General features: G+C 36.4%; 1 protein-coding gene across 1 annotated transcript in view; it reads right to left on the minus strand.

Annotated features, from left to right (window-relative positions):
- Nucleotides 1-403: 403 nt before the first annotated feature.
- LOC105492439 (uncharacterized) overlaps nucleotides 404-17,005 on the minus strand; it is a 71,253-nt gene continuing 54,651 nt past the window's right edge. The window contains exons 3-4 of the mRNA XM_071072497.1: nucleotides 4,743-4,805; nucleotides 404-524 (exon numbers count right to left, since the gene is read on the minus strand). Of these exons, the coding sequence (XP_070928598.1) occupies nucleotides 441-524; nucleotides 4,743-4,805 (147 nt within the window). The 3' untranslated portion in view covers nucleotides 404-440. The remainder of the gene's footprint in view (nucleotides 525-4,742; nucleotides 4,806-17,005) is intronic.

The following is a 17,005-nucleotide window of genomic DNA, read 5'->3' on the forward strand; positions in this document are numbered from 1 at the left end:
GATGGTTTGGTCCTGTTCCTCAGAGAATTCATTTTTTTGGTGGATTTAAACATGGCACTTATTTCACAGTTATCTGATTACAACTATGGTAAGTGCTGTGGAGAAGGTGAGGGTATAATCAGAGGGTGCTAATATACAATTGAGAATTAGGGACAGATGCCATAAAAATAGTATTTGAACAGCACTCTGAAATATAAATTTAGATTAACTGAATTAAGAAGAAACAATATGTGATGAGGTCCAGGGGCAGGTGAGTCCCTTGGAGGAACTCATTGAAAGCTATTGCTGCCAAATCACAGAAAGGAGATGATGGTGCTTGTGGCTGACTCCAGGTTATACCTAAATAAGGCAGACGCAAAGTTGTACATGATCTTGTTGATCAATATTAAGACTTTAAGGGTACTTACTGAAATTTAAGTTATTGATGATTTTAAACACATTTATATTTTATAGACATATACTTGTTTGTGGAGGTAAATACGAATTGAAACGTTGATGTCACAAGACCAGAAAAGAGAATATTTCTGTAAGGCAAGAGAAAAAATCTTATTCTAGGCTAGCATGTTACATTGGAGATGGAGATAAATTGATAGAATTAAACATATTAAACAATAAAATTAGCAGTAAATATTCTTTGATGGAATATGAGAATAAACAAGAAGTGAGTGAAAAGCATCTAGTCTCGTCATTGGCTTGTGTGGCTATGGCGGATAGAACACAGATAGCTAGAGAATATAAGGTTAGGGATAAAGGTCATGAGTTGAGGTTTCAGCATTGAGACTTTAATTACCTATATGAAAAGTCCAGATAGATGTATTGAGTAGAATTTTGAAGTATGGAACTAAGAAAGCAAGTCTGAATTAGGGATACAAATGTGGGAACTGTAAGATAGAAATTTGAGCCATCAGGAGGAACAATGATACCATTAGTACATATATGGCAGGAAGGGAAGAATATCTTTAAACTAAAAAACTTGAGAAGTGCTTATACATTTATCAATCCAGTAGAGAAGACTAAATTGGCAAATACAATAAATTAGGTATACCTTAGCCCAACCAACTCCACTCAATCCAGATAACTTAAATTGAACATGAGATAACTCTGCTAACACCTGCCCTTGACCTTGCCCAAACAACATACTTAGTAAGTAAAGAACTCTTTTTCTTCATGTGCAAGGCTAATTCCAAGAACTGCCTCTCTCATGCCATCCTGGAATTCTCCATCATATCATCAAATTAAAATATTTGAATACACATGAAGTTCATATGAGAAAAATATATTATTTACAATAATGGGAGTCATGTTTCTTCTGCTTGAGAAATTCCCAAAAAGTACAAAACAAAGAAAGCGAGATACCAGGGGAGTGAGCAACGGTGTCTGGGGCTCAGACTCCTGGCAGTTACTTGGCCAGAATCCCTGCCCCTGTTTTCCCCTGCCCCATACCCAAGGTAGAAAGGAAATAAGGCTCTCTCCATCAGAAAAGAGAGTAACAAATATAAAAACAGGTAAGGTGAAAAAAACGAATTCTGTGACGTTAGAGTGAAGTTGAAAATATCAATATTAGCTCAGACTTCGGATAGAAGATAGATGATAGATAAGTAGATGGGTAGAGAGAGAGAGAGAAAGAGAGAGAGCACAGACGCAAGAGAGGAGAAAGATAGATGATAGATTTTCTAATGCTGTCAGTTTAGAGGGCCTAGAAGCAATGAAATCCCTGTATCAATGAACACGTGCAGCAACCAGATTTTAGTTTCCTAATATTCTCCACTAAAGGGAACAACTGATCTTTTTGAGAAACAGCAAATTCCAGACTGTGTCTGGGAAGTGTATATGCGTCTCGAGTATCTTCTTGTTCCAGGAAGTATAAGATTGCTTAAAGAATGGTGGGAACTTATTAGAAGGACAAAAGAACCTATTTAAAGGACTTTTACTGGTCTTGTATGGGAGAAACTCATCATAAAATAAGTAATGGTAGTAATGAATCATAATCTATTGAATAAAATAATTCATTAGTCTAATACTGACATACATATACATATATATGTACATACCTAAATACATAAGATAATAAAGTTCTTCCTTATAGGAGAATGGCAATTAATAAATGTAGAAGAAGAAATGGAGCCGGGCGCGGTGGCTAAAGCCTGTAATCCCAGCACTTTGGGAGGCTGAGGCAGGTGGATCACGAGGTCAGGAGATCGAGACCATCCTGGCTAACACAGTGAAACCCCGTCTCTACTAAAAAATACAAAAAACTAGCCGGGCGAGGTGGCGGGCGCCTGTAGTCCCAGCTACTCGGGAGGCTGAGGCAGGAGAATAGCGTGAACCTGGGAGGCGGAGCTTGCGGTGAGCCGAGATCCGGCCACTGCACTCCAGCCTGGGCGACAGAGCGAGACTCCGTCTCAAAAAAAAAAAAAAAAAAAAAAAAAAGAAATGGAATTAGAAAATCACTATTTGGCCACCATCATGGTAATAACTGCCTGAGTCAAGAATCATCAGTGGATCATTCTAATGGGTGAAAGTTTAAGCACTAACAAGATATTTCATGGTCTCAAAGCCTCTTGCCACAAGATGTTTATAATAAAAAACAAAAAGTAGAAACTTCAGAGCAAAGAAGTCTGACAGACACTGCCAAAACCAGTCAAGCCAACACCATGTGTTTCCTAATACAAGGCACTGAGAAACACACAGGATGACTTCTGCAGCATCCTTGCCAAAAACACCTAACGATAGTTTTATGATGATGAAACAAAGAACCACTTTCAAACTGAGGACATTTTATGAAATAATTTGTCAGAGCTCTTTAAAATTATCAAATAAACGAAATATAAAAAAGAACTGTTAATGAAGGACTTAGAGGACTGTTAGATTATAGAAAAGCAAAAAGACATTGCATCTAAATGCAACAAATAAATTAAGATTCAATATTTTTATAAAACACATTGAACAACTAGCAAAAATTGTGATAATGTCTATGTATAATAGCATTGTATCAGTATTAAGCTTTGATTTTAATTATTTTACTCTAATCATGCGAAATTTCTATTTTAGAAAATACAAACTAAAGTGTTTTGGGATGAAGAGAATATATATTGAAAAATACATACATATATGAAGAAAAAAAGAAAATGGTATAAACTGTTAGCTCTTGGAAAATGAGAACAGTAAGGTCATTATTTGTGCTATTCTTACTATTTTTCTACAAGTCTGAAATTATATCAAAATGACATTTAAAAGAAAAAAACATGAGATAGATTTTTATGACTTGTATAGTTCCTGCTTATTGTAAACTTTTGAAATACAAAAGTGTATGTAAAAAACAAATAAATGTCCATTATCTCACCACTAAAATATATTCATTGTTAAAACTTTAGTAATTACATTTCAGTCTTATATTCTCCACAGGAACACATACACACACCAACACACAATTTCAATACTTAACTTTCATTTGTTAATAAAAGCACATTGTCCTAGGTTTAAAATATTCTTACACATTTTAATGAAAATATAATGGTCTATACTTCAAATATATTATAATTCATTGAATCACTCTCCCCTTTTTCATTATTTATGCAATATTATGCACTTATATGTAACACTATAATAAAAACAGAATTGTGGATAAATTTCGTATGCATTTATTATTTCCCTAGAATTAGTTAAGTGAAAAATTTCTAGGTGAGGTTATGTAAATATTTTTATTTCCTCTGAATATATGTCATGCCTCTCCAGTCGATTGATCATTTCTCTGCCTCTTCAGTCTCCTCAATCATTTTTCTCCCCCTACTCCCACTCAGCAAATAACATTTGTACCTACTACATCACAGAGAAGAAAGAAGGTACATCTTAGATTTTCTGCTAACCAGTCTATGAAGATTCACGTTTTTCCCATTTTTCTCTTTCCTTCTGGTTACAATAGTGGAGCTACCCTTCCTCCTATCCAATCTCTTCATGAGATCTTTGCGTCTCCTAACTTCCTATCTTTTCAGGACCCCTAAATATTGACTATCCTTTCTGTATTATTTATATTTACTTTAAATGTTTAATATTGAAATATTCTTAGTTTTCTTCCTATCTGACAAACAGAATTCACTCTCTCTTCTTTTTCAGAATCAAAATTATTTGAGTATTATTTATTCTGTCTCCAATTTATCAACTTCCATTCCTCAACGTTGTTCAACCTGCTTTTGTCCAAATAACCATGTAATAATAGCTTTTCAAAGGTCATCTCTCCCTTGACCTTTAACCTAATTCAGACCTTTTGGACTCTAATTCACTTGCTTTCCAATAGTTTTCAACAGTATTAAACATATCTACCTGTCTTTTCACTTTATATTCCCTTATCAGAATATTCCATCTGGACTCATAATTTTAATTATCACTTACTTACTGACAACTCCCAAATATTATTTTTGTCTTAATTTCTCCATTTCGATGTACGTTCTATGCATATAGGACAAGAACGTCTCAAACGCTTTCTATGTCTGTGGTGAGGTAACCTGAACACCTATGCATGTCAGTCATTTTACATTGTAAATGCCTATTCATGGCCCGGGGGAAGTTGGGTAAAGATTGAGTAGCTATTCTCCAACTGGTGTCCTAGGGATTCAGTCTCCTTCCAAAATGTGACTTACTCAGCTATTTTGAAGATCTAGGCTTCAGTGAGTGGAAAAAAATTAGAGTGGGAGATCCCAAAGGACCTTATAGGCACTAGAAATAGAAATGATTTATCTACTCACATTTTGTTGGCCAGAAGTGCCAATGCCTAGATCCTCATGTGCTGGAAAATGCAGTTTTCTTAGCTGTTCAAAAGGAAACCAAAATATGATGAATATATTATCTCAGCTCCTGTTCCCCAAATGGAGATAAAGGAAAACCCATTCCTTCCAGTTCTTCCAATGCTCCTCCTATCTTCCAATATTCTTCCAATGCTCCTATCTAAATAATTGGCAACCTCTTTATAAGTGGAACACTTTTAGTTTCATATTCATCTTCCTCCCCAGTTTAAAACCCTTCAATCATGTGCCTTAAGATAGATGACATATTTATAATTCTTAAGGCATCACACAACAACTTGAACAATCTGACCTTATTAGAGCATCCTCCAACCCCCTATCATATGTCCTCCAGTTACCCTGTACTTTGATGATCTTTCAACGTGCTGTTTTGTTTTCTATCTAATAATATTTGACTGTAGTATTCCCTTCTCCAAAAATTGTTTGCCTATCCCTTACTACATCAATTCTATATTTTTTCTTTAGATTAGATCTCAAATATTGCTTTCTCAGGTAATTTTTCTTTGATCTCACAGTTTAGAGAAGATCCTCCTATTCTACACTTTCTCAGTGTGGCACGTTCTTCTTTATTTTACATACCACAGTTCTAATTTTGCATGTAACTGTGTGGTTAATTGAAATATCTCTATCTCTTCCACATGTAGTAAGAAGATATGCAGAATAGAATAAATACCATTAATTTCCACATGTTATGCACAGGGCCTATCTCACAGCATGATCTCAGTAACTATTTATTGAATGAGTCAATAGATTAATGAGTACATGAGTCAAAGGCTTATTTTCTCTTATTGCAAAATATTTCACAGGAAAGTCATCTTCAGTGACGAGAGACTCATCACATACTATTACGAATATGAACGTTAATTTTACTTTCCATTGAGATTCAGGCCATTTCTATTAAATTGTCTAAGCTCTTTTGTGGTAAGTATTTTCGTGGATGCAACAATTTATTCTCACATTCTACATAAGCAGTACAGAGAAATATACCGCTACATTTTTCTTGGTTTGTAAAAAATAGGACGTTCTAATTATTCTACCTTTTCTCAATCCAAGAGAATTTGCATTTTTAATTTTACTTCACTATTGATAGTCTCTCAACAAAAATGGAAACCAGTTGAATCTATCCTTCTCTAATTTGGAGAATGGTCTTTCATTTCCCAAGGTCACATATACTTTCAAAACTAATTTGTGCTAAGAAAGTGACATTAGTAATATGGTACACTAGGAAGCTCTAGGTCATTGTTCCTACATAAAGATGCTATCATGGAGTAATAGCTGTAAAAACACCACACAAATGAAAATAAACATGTTAACGATGGGACCAGAATTTCACATTATGTAGTAAAAACAAGATTTTTTTAAATCTTAGAAACAACATTTAAATATACAAATTTGTAAGGATATTTTAGGTTTTGCAAAGATACATTTGAAATTGTGAGTTATGGTTTCCAACAAGCCCCTCAATCCTAATATATATTATACTATTTTATTGTACCCTTTATTTCTTTTTCAACAAATTTAATGAAATTAATTTAATAATTTTTTTTTTAATGTCAAGTCGACAACAGACTAACTAGAATAGCTTTGTGGGAGCTCTAGAAACCAGGCAAGGGTCTATAGCAGCTAAGTGAAGACTTCATAAAGAGAGAGAACACACACACACAACACAAACACACACACAACACATGCATGCATGCACATACACGACACACACGTGCACACACAAACATACACACAACACACACGCACACACACACAACACACACACACATTCAAAACAGTGGGAAATTGTGTCATGCTTTTGTTCACCCTACCACATTCTTTGTGCAGTGCAATGTGGCTTCATGCAGTCAGGAGGAAGCTGCCTAGTTGCCAGTTCCTCCTTCATGATGGAAGAGAATGAGTAAAATTAACTCGCAATGTTTGGCTTGTCTGGGGGCTCCCCAAGGAATTGACTGCAGTCTCACCTGACTTGGAACTAATGCAGGAATGGAGGCATGGTTTGGAGATCATGTTGAAGGTGACAGAAAGCAGTAGCTGGTGCTGTAGCATGTAAAAAGTGCAGAGGAATTGGAGACCTATGGGGTGTCTGACAGCAAGAGATTACAAGCAGAAAACGACATAGAAAATCCAAGGCCTTGAGAGAAGCAGAGGTTAGATTCTTGGGAAAGTTAGACATTTAAAAACAGCCATGGGTATGGATAAACTGAGTAAACAGCATACATATATGCTCAGGAAATATGCAAGACCAGAAAGACCTAAAAGAACCTAAGCTTTCATGTTGAGTCAATTAGTGAAGGTCTTTCCCTTCATGGAGTCAATCTACAAAGACTGGGAGAGGTGGCTGATTTTACGAATGCCCAATTTTCTACAAAAGATCACAAGGCATACAAAGAATCAGGGGAACAAGTCCATTCAAAGAAAGAAAATAACTCTCCAGAAACCCACCCTGAAGAAACATAGGATTCAGATTTACTGGACAAAAAAATTAAAAAATTAAGACAACTGTCCTGAATATACTAAAAGGGCTAAAGAGAAATATAAAGAACTAAAGTAAATCTGGATAATGATATGTGACAAAATGTGAATGTAAAAAAAAAAAAAAAAGAAATATAAATTATTTAAAAATTACCAAACAGCAATTTTGGACATACAAAATACAATAACTGAATTCAAATGTTAACTACTGGAGTTCAACAACAGATTTGAATAGGTATGATACAAAATTAGCAAACTTGAAGACAAATCGTTTGAAGTTATTGAATCTATGGAGGAAAAAAACTGTAGAAAAGCAAGCAGAGCCCAAGGGACATATGAAATGCCATAAATTTGACCCATATATACATTATATAGGTTCTAGAAAGAGAAGAGAGTAAGGGGTAGGTAGGTTAGTTGAAGAAACAGTGGCCAAAAATATTCCCAATTTGATCAAAGACATAGACGTACAAACACAAGAAGTTTAACCAACTACTTATAGAATAAATTCAAGGAGACCCAAACCAAGACACTTTATATTCAAACTGTTAAAAGTTAAAGACAAAGAGAGAAACTTGAAAATAGTAAGAGAAAAGTGACTCATCACATCTCAGACTTCCTCAGTAAGATTATTAATGGATTTCTCCACAAGAAACCTTGCAGGCTGGCGAGGAGTGGAATGATATACTTCAAGTGGTGAAAGAAACAGAAATAAAGACAAAAACTGTTCACCAAGAGTATTATACCTTGCAAAATAATCTCTCAAAAACGAGAAATAAATTAAGACATTTCCATGTAAACAAAAGCTGAGGGAGTTTATTACCACTAGAACTACTCTAGAAGAAATGATAAAGGAACTCCCTGAAGTTGAAATAAACTCATACTAGGCAGCAACTTGAAACACTATGAATTAAATACATGGACAAATATAAAAACCTGTATTGTTTTAATTTTGATTGACAACTCCACTTTAGTTTATAGAATTTTTTAAAAAATAAATAATTATAAATCTATGTTAATAAGTACACAGTATATAAAGAAGTAACTTGTGGCATCAGTAACATAAAGTGGGGGAAATGTTTAGTGAAGTAGAAGGGAGGTAACATTTTATTTGCTGTACTCCTGCTGGTAAACTCATTCACGGCTTTCACAATTGTAGACCAAGCATTAATTTTTTTCTAATATTCTTAGTAAGACCACTTTAATAAATTATTTTTAAGAAAGGTAAGGTGGATGGCTCTTAAAGAGGAAGATTTAAAATAAAGAGATGAAATTTTTTTTTTTTTTTTTTTTTTGAGACGGAGTCTCGCTCTGTCGCCCAGGCTGGAGTGCAGTGGCCAGATCTCAGCTCACTACAAGCTCCGCCTCCCGGGTTTACGCCATTCTCCTGCCTCAGCCTCCCGAGTAGCTGGGACTACAGGCGCCCGCCACCTCGCCCGGCTGGTTTTTTGTACTTTTTTTTTTTTAGTAGAGACGGGGTTTCACCGGGTTAGCCAGGATGGTCTCGATCTCCTGACCTCGTGATCCGCCCATCTCGGCCTCCCAAAGTGCTGGGATTACAGGCTTGAGCCACTGCGCCCGGCAAGAGATGAAATATTAACTGTTGTTAAAACTAAATCAGGATATCCCAGTATCATTTGATAAGTATACCTGGTGAACTTCCCCATAATGAGAAATAGTAAGTAGGTGCTAGAAGCCCACCAAAAGGTATAAAATGTCTCTGAGATGACTTTGTTTTTGGAAAGAGTCAGAAAAAGCATTCTAAAGACCCTAATTTGATTCTAAGATTTTTGAATTGGCCCCACTTCTTTTTATATCAGCTTAGCACAGAAACTCCAAGGGCACTCTCCTTTTACCTCTACAGCCTCATCTCAACTTCTTAAAAAGAGTGCACCTAAAACTGGATAAACACAATATTATGTTTGAAGTTCCACGTTTATACCTCTCTCCTGAGATTTTATCATTCTCAGGAGGGAGGTATGTGATATATATTATATAACTTTTATTTCACTGTTTTCCATGTTTTGTATCTTTTTCCTGACTCCTGCTTCTCTATCACCTTCCCTTCCAGCCCTGATTCCCACTCAACATTTGGCTTAACCTCCCACCTCCCAAGTACACCTATATTTCCTGACCATTCTCACCAACATTCTAGTTATTTATGTATAAACTGCTCTAAATCAGATAAGCCCAAATAATTTCCATTGCAGTCTTTCCTGATCATATTCTCTCTTCCCTGACAAGCAGAATGAATTAATCATCTTCAAAGCACATCTGCATTCTGAAAAAAAAAAAAGTCACCATTAAAGCCAGCAATATGCATTATGCTAGAAAAAAAGATGCAAGTACTTTGGGAAAACACAACTGAGAAAATGTAATGCACACATCTATAGGAAATTAAGGTGTGCTACACAGTAGGACTTGACGAGGTCTGGGATGTGAAATGCAAAGCATTTTGTCAGAGCTGATGAAATCCATGTTATCCTTTCGAAACCTGCCAGTACAAAGACAGCTCAACACAAAAAGTCTTGCCTAGCTTGACAATCAAATAGAACCCCACACAGAAGCTGCATAATCACAGGGTTGGAAAAAATGGAATATGTTCTTTCAATCAGTACCACAAAAAGCTCTATTTAAACAAATACAAATATATGTGGAAAGAAATAGAAACAAAATATTTTAAAATGACACAGCCCAAAACAGCTGGATCATTTCAGCATGGATGATCCTATTTTCTTGCCACAGCAATATAATTTATAGTTTTGTTAAATACTTTTTGTTTATTAAAAGAATCCAGACAGATTGCCGATTTTTGTTTCAATTGTAATAACAATTTCAGCAAACAAATGACCACTTAAAGCCACACTTTTATGGGATACAATTTGTTTCTGTTCCTTTCAGACTGCTACCATATTAAATATATTTTTCCCGCACCTGTTTGTTCAAGGACATTTAAAGAGCACTGATACATATTCAAACTGATGTACTTCCATAATGTACTTATGATGATATCTTAGTCCATTTGTGTTGCTATAAAGGAACACCTGGTAATTTATAAAGAAAAGAGATCTATTTGGCTCATGGTTCTGAAGGCTGTGCGAAAAGCATGGTGCCAGCATCTGCTTCTGGTGAGGGACTCTGGCTGCTTCCACTCATAGTGGAAGGGAAAGAGGAAGCCCGTGTGTGCAGCTCATATGGCAAGAGATGAAGCAAGAGAGAAAGAGGTGTTAGGCTCTTTAAACAACCAGTTTTTGTGGGAACTAATAGAGCAAGAATTCACTGATCACCATGAAGATGTCACCAAGCAACTCATGAAGGATTCACCTTCATGACCCAAGCACCTCTCAGTAGATCTCACCTCTGATACTGGAGATCAAATTTCAAGCTGAGATTCGGCAGGGCCAAACAAATCAATCTAGCAGATCACCATTCTCAGCTAATCATAGAAGGAAAGCAAACCACGAATGACCACATCTACAAGGCATTATATTAAATAATATGTGTAGCACTAAGATGAGCCAGATGCTAACTCCTTTCTCCTACGCTTACCCCCTGAGAGAGATGTCTGGAACCAGCAACCAATTTATGCATTAATTCATTCACCCATGCAACTCGTTCTTCCAAAATTAATTATAAATATCAAGGAGAAGATTGTTATTGATCTACAGGGCAACGTTAATAAAACTGAAGAAGTAGGATGTTATTATGTTGGAGGTGGAATCATAGGTTTACGTAATGGATTAAATTTGGAACTCAAAGGCAAGGGTCAAGCCAAATAGAACTGAAGTTTTGTAACACGGAGCCAAGGAGTACCATCTAGTACTGGCTGGATGAATAATTAGATGGATGACAATGTGTTAATATGTTTTGGTAGGGGGCTGATATGTTTGTTTCAGAAGGTATTAAGGTTAAGACATCAATAAAATATCTTCATAATAAAAATATAGAGCATTACAAGAAATAGGGTACTTCAGGCAAGCCACAATAATGCTCCAGAGTGTCCCTAAAACATGCAAGGCCTTTTCAAATATCCACAACTTCTGCAAATGTTTTTCACACTAAGACAGATGACCTTTGAGGCTCTTCCTATCAGACAAAGAATGAGGCATTTCTCAAAGTTCCAGAAACACATCCCATGTTTCTTTTTTTTTAATTTCTGTGGGTATATAGTTGGCATATATATTTATGAGGTACATGAGATATTTTAATATAGGCATGCAATGCATAATAATCACATTAGAGTAAATGGGGCATCCATCACTTCTAGCATTTATCCTTTGTAGTCCTTTGTAGTACGCACAATCCAATTATACATTTTTAGTTATTTTAAAATGTACAATTAAATTATTACTGACTATAGCCACCCTGTTGTGCTATCAAATATTAGGTCTTATTCACACTTTCTATTTTTTGTGTGTATACCTATTAGCCATTCCCAATTCCTCCCCACATCTCTCAGCACACTCCGGCCTCTGGTAACCATCCTTCTTACCTTCTATCTCAATGAATTCAATTGTTTTAATTTTTGGCTCCTACAAATAAGTGAGAGCACGCAAAATCTGTCATTCTGAGCTAGGCTTATTTCACTTAGCATAATGACCTCCAGTTCCATCAGTCTGTGTTGTTGCTAATGACAGGATATCACATTTTGTTTATTGCTGAATACTACTCTCTTATGTATATGTACCACATTTTCTTTATCTTTTCATCTATTGATGGGCACTTAGGTTTCTCCAAAATCTCAGTTATTGTGAATAGTGCTGCAATAAATGTAAGAATGCAGATGTTTCTTTGACACACTTTATTTCTTTTGGGTATATACATAGAAGTGAGATTGCTGGATAATGTAATGGTTCTAGTCTAGATCTTTGAGGAACCTCCGCACTGTTTCCCACGGTGGTTGTACTAATTTACATTCCACAGGGTATGAAGGTTCCCTTGTCTCCACATTTGTTATTGTCTGTCTTTTGAATATAAGCCATTTTAACTGGGGATGAGATGATATCTCATCATAGTTTGTATCTACATTTTTCTGATGATCAATAATGTTGATCACCTTTTCATATAGCTGCTTACCATTTGTATGTCTTCTTTTGAGAAATGTCTATTCAGATATTTTGCCCATTTTTAAATCAGATTATTAGATTTTTTTCTTTAGAGTTGTTTGAGCTCCTTTTATATTCTGGTTATTAATACCTTGTCACATGGGTAGCTTGTAAATATTTTCTCCAATTCTGTGGGTTGTCTCTTCACCTTGTTGATTGCTTCCTTGGCTGTGTGGAAGCTTATTGTATTAGTCAGGGTTCTCTAGAGGGACAGAACTAATGGAATAGATAGATACATATATAAAAGGGAGTTTATTAAGTACTAACTCACAGGGTCACATGGTCCCACAATAGGCTGTCTACAGGCTGAGGAGCAAGGAGAGCCCGTCTGAGTTCTAAAACTGAAGAACTGGGAGTCCAGTGTTCGAGGGCAAGAAGCAGTCAGCACAGGAGAAACATGTAGGCTGGGAGGCTAGGCAAGTCTCTCTTTTCACATTATTCTGCCTGTTTTTTATTCTAGCCATGCTGGCAGCTAATTAAATTGTTCCCAACCCGATTAACATGTGATGACTCAAATGTTAATCTCCTTTGGCAACAGCCTCACAGGTACACTCAGGATTAATACTTCGTATTTTTCAATCTAATCAAGTTGACACTCAGTAGCACTCATCACGAGTCCACCTCTTTTCAACTTTAACTCACACACATCTTCTAAGATCATATATAATCTTTAAATAAAGACAATAAAAAGGTCATAATTATCTCTAACATAACACAACTATCCTTCATACAACCAGAAACGCACAAATCGCCAAACTAAATACTATTACATAAAATTAACATTACTTAAATGCTGACGTGAAGTCAATAAATCTTATGTCACATGATAAAGGAGAAAGGAAATAAAACCAAGATATTTTCTTAGTACAAGTGTATGCATTCACAAACACGTTTTTAACAAAAGGAGAACATACTCATGACAAATAGAATCCTTGTTTCTGCAGCTGGTCACATGGCCATAGCTGCTGTTGACTACCTTCTATTATCCATTCTGAATTACCTTTGCCTTCAGCAAGCACCTCAGCAGGTCATGTTTTGCTTTTGTTTTTGTTTTGTTTGTTTTTGTTTTCTCCTGGTGGAGTGACCCAAAACTTTATTCCTAACCCATCTGGGTCATTTGTAGTTCTCCCTGGATTTGGCTGTTGTAGTTTCCCATTGACCTTAATAACAGGGCATGGTAATACTAAGAGACTCCCCAGTGGATCTCCTGTAGTCCATGATTACTCTTCTTTACCTGCGTTGTGGAGTGGCAGACTGATTTCATCTTGATAGTCCAGGTCAATCACCCCAGCCAACACTATATCTCCCATTTTAGCCTGTTGACTTAAAGGTAGGAGGAGTCCAAAATATCCATGTAGCAATCTTAATTTCCAGTTTAATGAAATCGTCATTTTGTCTTCTGGTGGCAGCATTCCTCCCTCAGGAACAAAGACTTCTAGGCCAGCAGAAGGTAATGTCGTGGGAACAGGAAGAAAAAAATTTTGCTAGTGGGTCACTAGGGGTGATGGTGAGTGGTGCCACTTCCACTTCCACCCCTTGATTTCTGGACCCATGAATCCTGGCTATGGGAGAAACAGTACCATATATTGGATGCTGATTTAGAGCACACATGCCTTTCTGGAGAACTTTACCCTAGCCCTGCAAACTATTGTCATCGAGTTGGCATAGTAGTTGTGACTTCAAACGGCCATCACTGTTGCCTCAGATAGCACAGGGTTTATCTCCAACAACAGTGGAAAGGCTGATAGGCTGATGGGCTGATGGCAGCATGGGTCACGGAGGGGATGTTACCACTACTGGGGATGGGGAAGCTGTTTCTTCTGGCAAAAAGGCTTATCAGAGTTCACAATCTCAGTGTCCCCACCTTCATCAGGGTCCTCCCACACATTCCTATTGCAAGTTGCAGGGCTCCATTCTTTTCCAATCAATGCCCTCACTTTAACCGCAGACAATTGGCAAGGCTGTGCATACACCTTTTGTTACAGGTCAGCCACTTGCAGGATAAGAACTTATGTCTGTTTTTCCACAATTTCAGCTTTTTCTCCACAGGAGATAAGACTCTCACTCAGGGCAATCTTAGTAGATTTGAGGCTTAGTATCTGCTTCTGAAGCCAGGAGATAGAATCCCTGAGTTCATCATTTTATTTCATCACTTTTTCTACTGAACTTAGGAGCAACCAACCAGCTTCAATATATTCCTTGGTTCTCCACATATGGTCAATCAAAGGTGTTATGTTTGGAGTCACTAAACTCCTTGCCTCTCATGAGCCATGAATCAAGAGTGTCAAATGCATTTATTTTGCATAAATCTCTAAACACTTCATGCCAAAGACGATCAGTGTTCTCCATACTATTAGAAGTAGAGTTCTTAGCATTTTTGGGTCTAACCATATTAAGCAGCCAACTCCAGAAACCCCAAATATTTAATAATCTGTTTCTCTAGACCTCACTCCTGGTACCAAAATCTGTATCAGTCCTGGTTCTCCAGAGGGACAGAAATATGTATATACATGTCATTAGTCCTGTCCCTCTGGAGACTATATATATATATTTACATATATATTTATACACATATATGGGAGTTTATTAAGTAGTATTAACTCATATGATCACAAGGTCCCACAATAGGCCATCTGCAGACTGAGGAGCAAGGAGAGCCAGTCCAAATACCAAAACTGAAGAACTCGGAGTCTGATATTCAAGGGCAAGAAACATTCAGCATGGGAGAAAGATGTTGGTTGGGAGGCTAGGCCAGTCTCTCTTTTCTCATTTTTCTGCCTGCTTATTTTCTAGCCACGTTGGCAGTTGATTAGATTGTGCCCACCTAGATAAGGGGGAGTCTGCCTTTCCAAGCCCACAGACTCAAATGTTAATCTCCTCTGGCATCACCCTCACAAACACACCCAGGATCAATACTTTGTATTTTTCAATCCAATGAAGCTGACACTCAGTATTAACCATCACATTTATTAACATACTGTGATCTCATTTGTCCAGTTTTGCTTTGTTTACCTGTGCTTCTGGAGTATTACTAAAAAAACTTTGCTCAATTCAATGTGCTAGATAATTGGTCTATACGTCTGTTCATATGCTAGTATTACGATGTTTCGGTTACTATACCTCTGTAGTTTAATTTAAAATCAGGTAATGTGATTCCTCCAGCTTTGTACTTTTTGCCTAAGAAAGTTCTGGCTATTCTACATCTTTTGTGGTTCCATATAAATTCTAGAATTTTTTTTTTATTTCTGTGAGGAATGTCATTGGTATTTTGATAGGAGCAGCATTAAGTCTGTAGACTGCTTTGAGTAGTAGAAACATTTTAGCACTATTGACTCTTCCAATCCATGAACATAGAATATCTTCTCATTATTTTGCATCCTCCTCAATTTATTGTATCAATATTTTATAGTTTTATTGTTATTGTACTTTAAGTTCTGGGATACATGTGCAGATCCTGCAGATGTGTTACATAGTTATTTACATGCCATGGTGGTTTGCTGCACCCATCAACCCGTCATCTACATTAGGCATTTCTCCTAGTGCTATCCCTCCCCTAGCCCCCGACCCCCAGCAGGCCCCGGTGTGTGATGTTCACCTCGCTGTGTCCATGCGTTCTCACTGTTCAACTCCTACTTATGAGTGAGAACATGTGGTGTTTGGTTTTCTGTTCCTGTGTTAGTTTGGTGAGAATGATGGTTTCCAACTTCATCCATTTCCCTGTAAAGGACATGAACTTATCCTTTTTTATGGCTGCATGGTATTCCATGGTGTATATGTGCCATATTTTCTTTATCCAGTCTATCATCAATGGGCATTTGGGTTGGCTGCAAGCCTTTGCTATTGTGAACAGTGCTGCAATAAACATACGTGTGCATGTGTCTTTATAGTAGAATGATTTATAATCCTTTGGGTATATACCCAGTAATGGGATTACCAGGTCAAATGGTATTTCTGGTTCTAGATCCTTGAGAAATTGCCATACTGTCTTCCACAATGGTTGAACTAACTTCCACTATAGTTTTTATTGTAGACATCTTTCACTATTTTCATTTACTTAATTTTTAGGTGTTTTAATTGTCGATATAATAAGATTACATCTTTGATTTCTTTTTCAAATTGTTTGCTGTTAAATATAGAAATGCTACTGGTTTTTGTATGCTGATTTTGTTTCCTACAACTTTACAGAACTTGTTCATTAGTTCTGATAGTTTTCTTGTGGAGTCTTAAAAATTTTCCAAATATAAGGTCATATCATCTGCAAAAGGAAAATTTGACTTCTTTTTTTTCCAATTTGGATGCCCTTTATTTCTTTCTCTTGTCTGACTGCTCTAGCTAGAACTTCTGGTACTATGTTGAATAACAGTAGCGGAAGCAGCTCCTTGTCATGTTACAGATCTTAGATGAAATATTTCAGAATTTCCCTTCAGTATAATACTACATTTGGGTTTGTTGTATATGGCTCTTATTATGTTACGTTTCTTCTGTACCCAATTTTTCAGGGGTTTTTAACTTAAGAAGAAATGTGGAATTTTATCAAATGCTTTTTCAGCATTAGTTGAAATGATTATATGGATTTTGTCCTTCATTCTGTTAATAAAATATATCACATTGGTTGATCAGCATTTG

The sequence above is a fragment of the Macaca nemestrina genome, chromosome 11 (assembly GCF_043159975.1).
Source record: "Macaca nemestrina isolate mMacNem1 chromosome 11, mMacNem.hap1, whole genome shotgun sequence".
In the NCBI taxonomy this organism is placed as follows: Eukaryota; Metazoa; Chordata; class Mammalia; order Primates; family Cercopithecidae; genus Macaca; species Macaca nemestrina.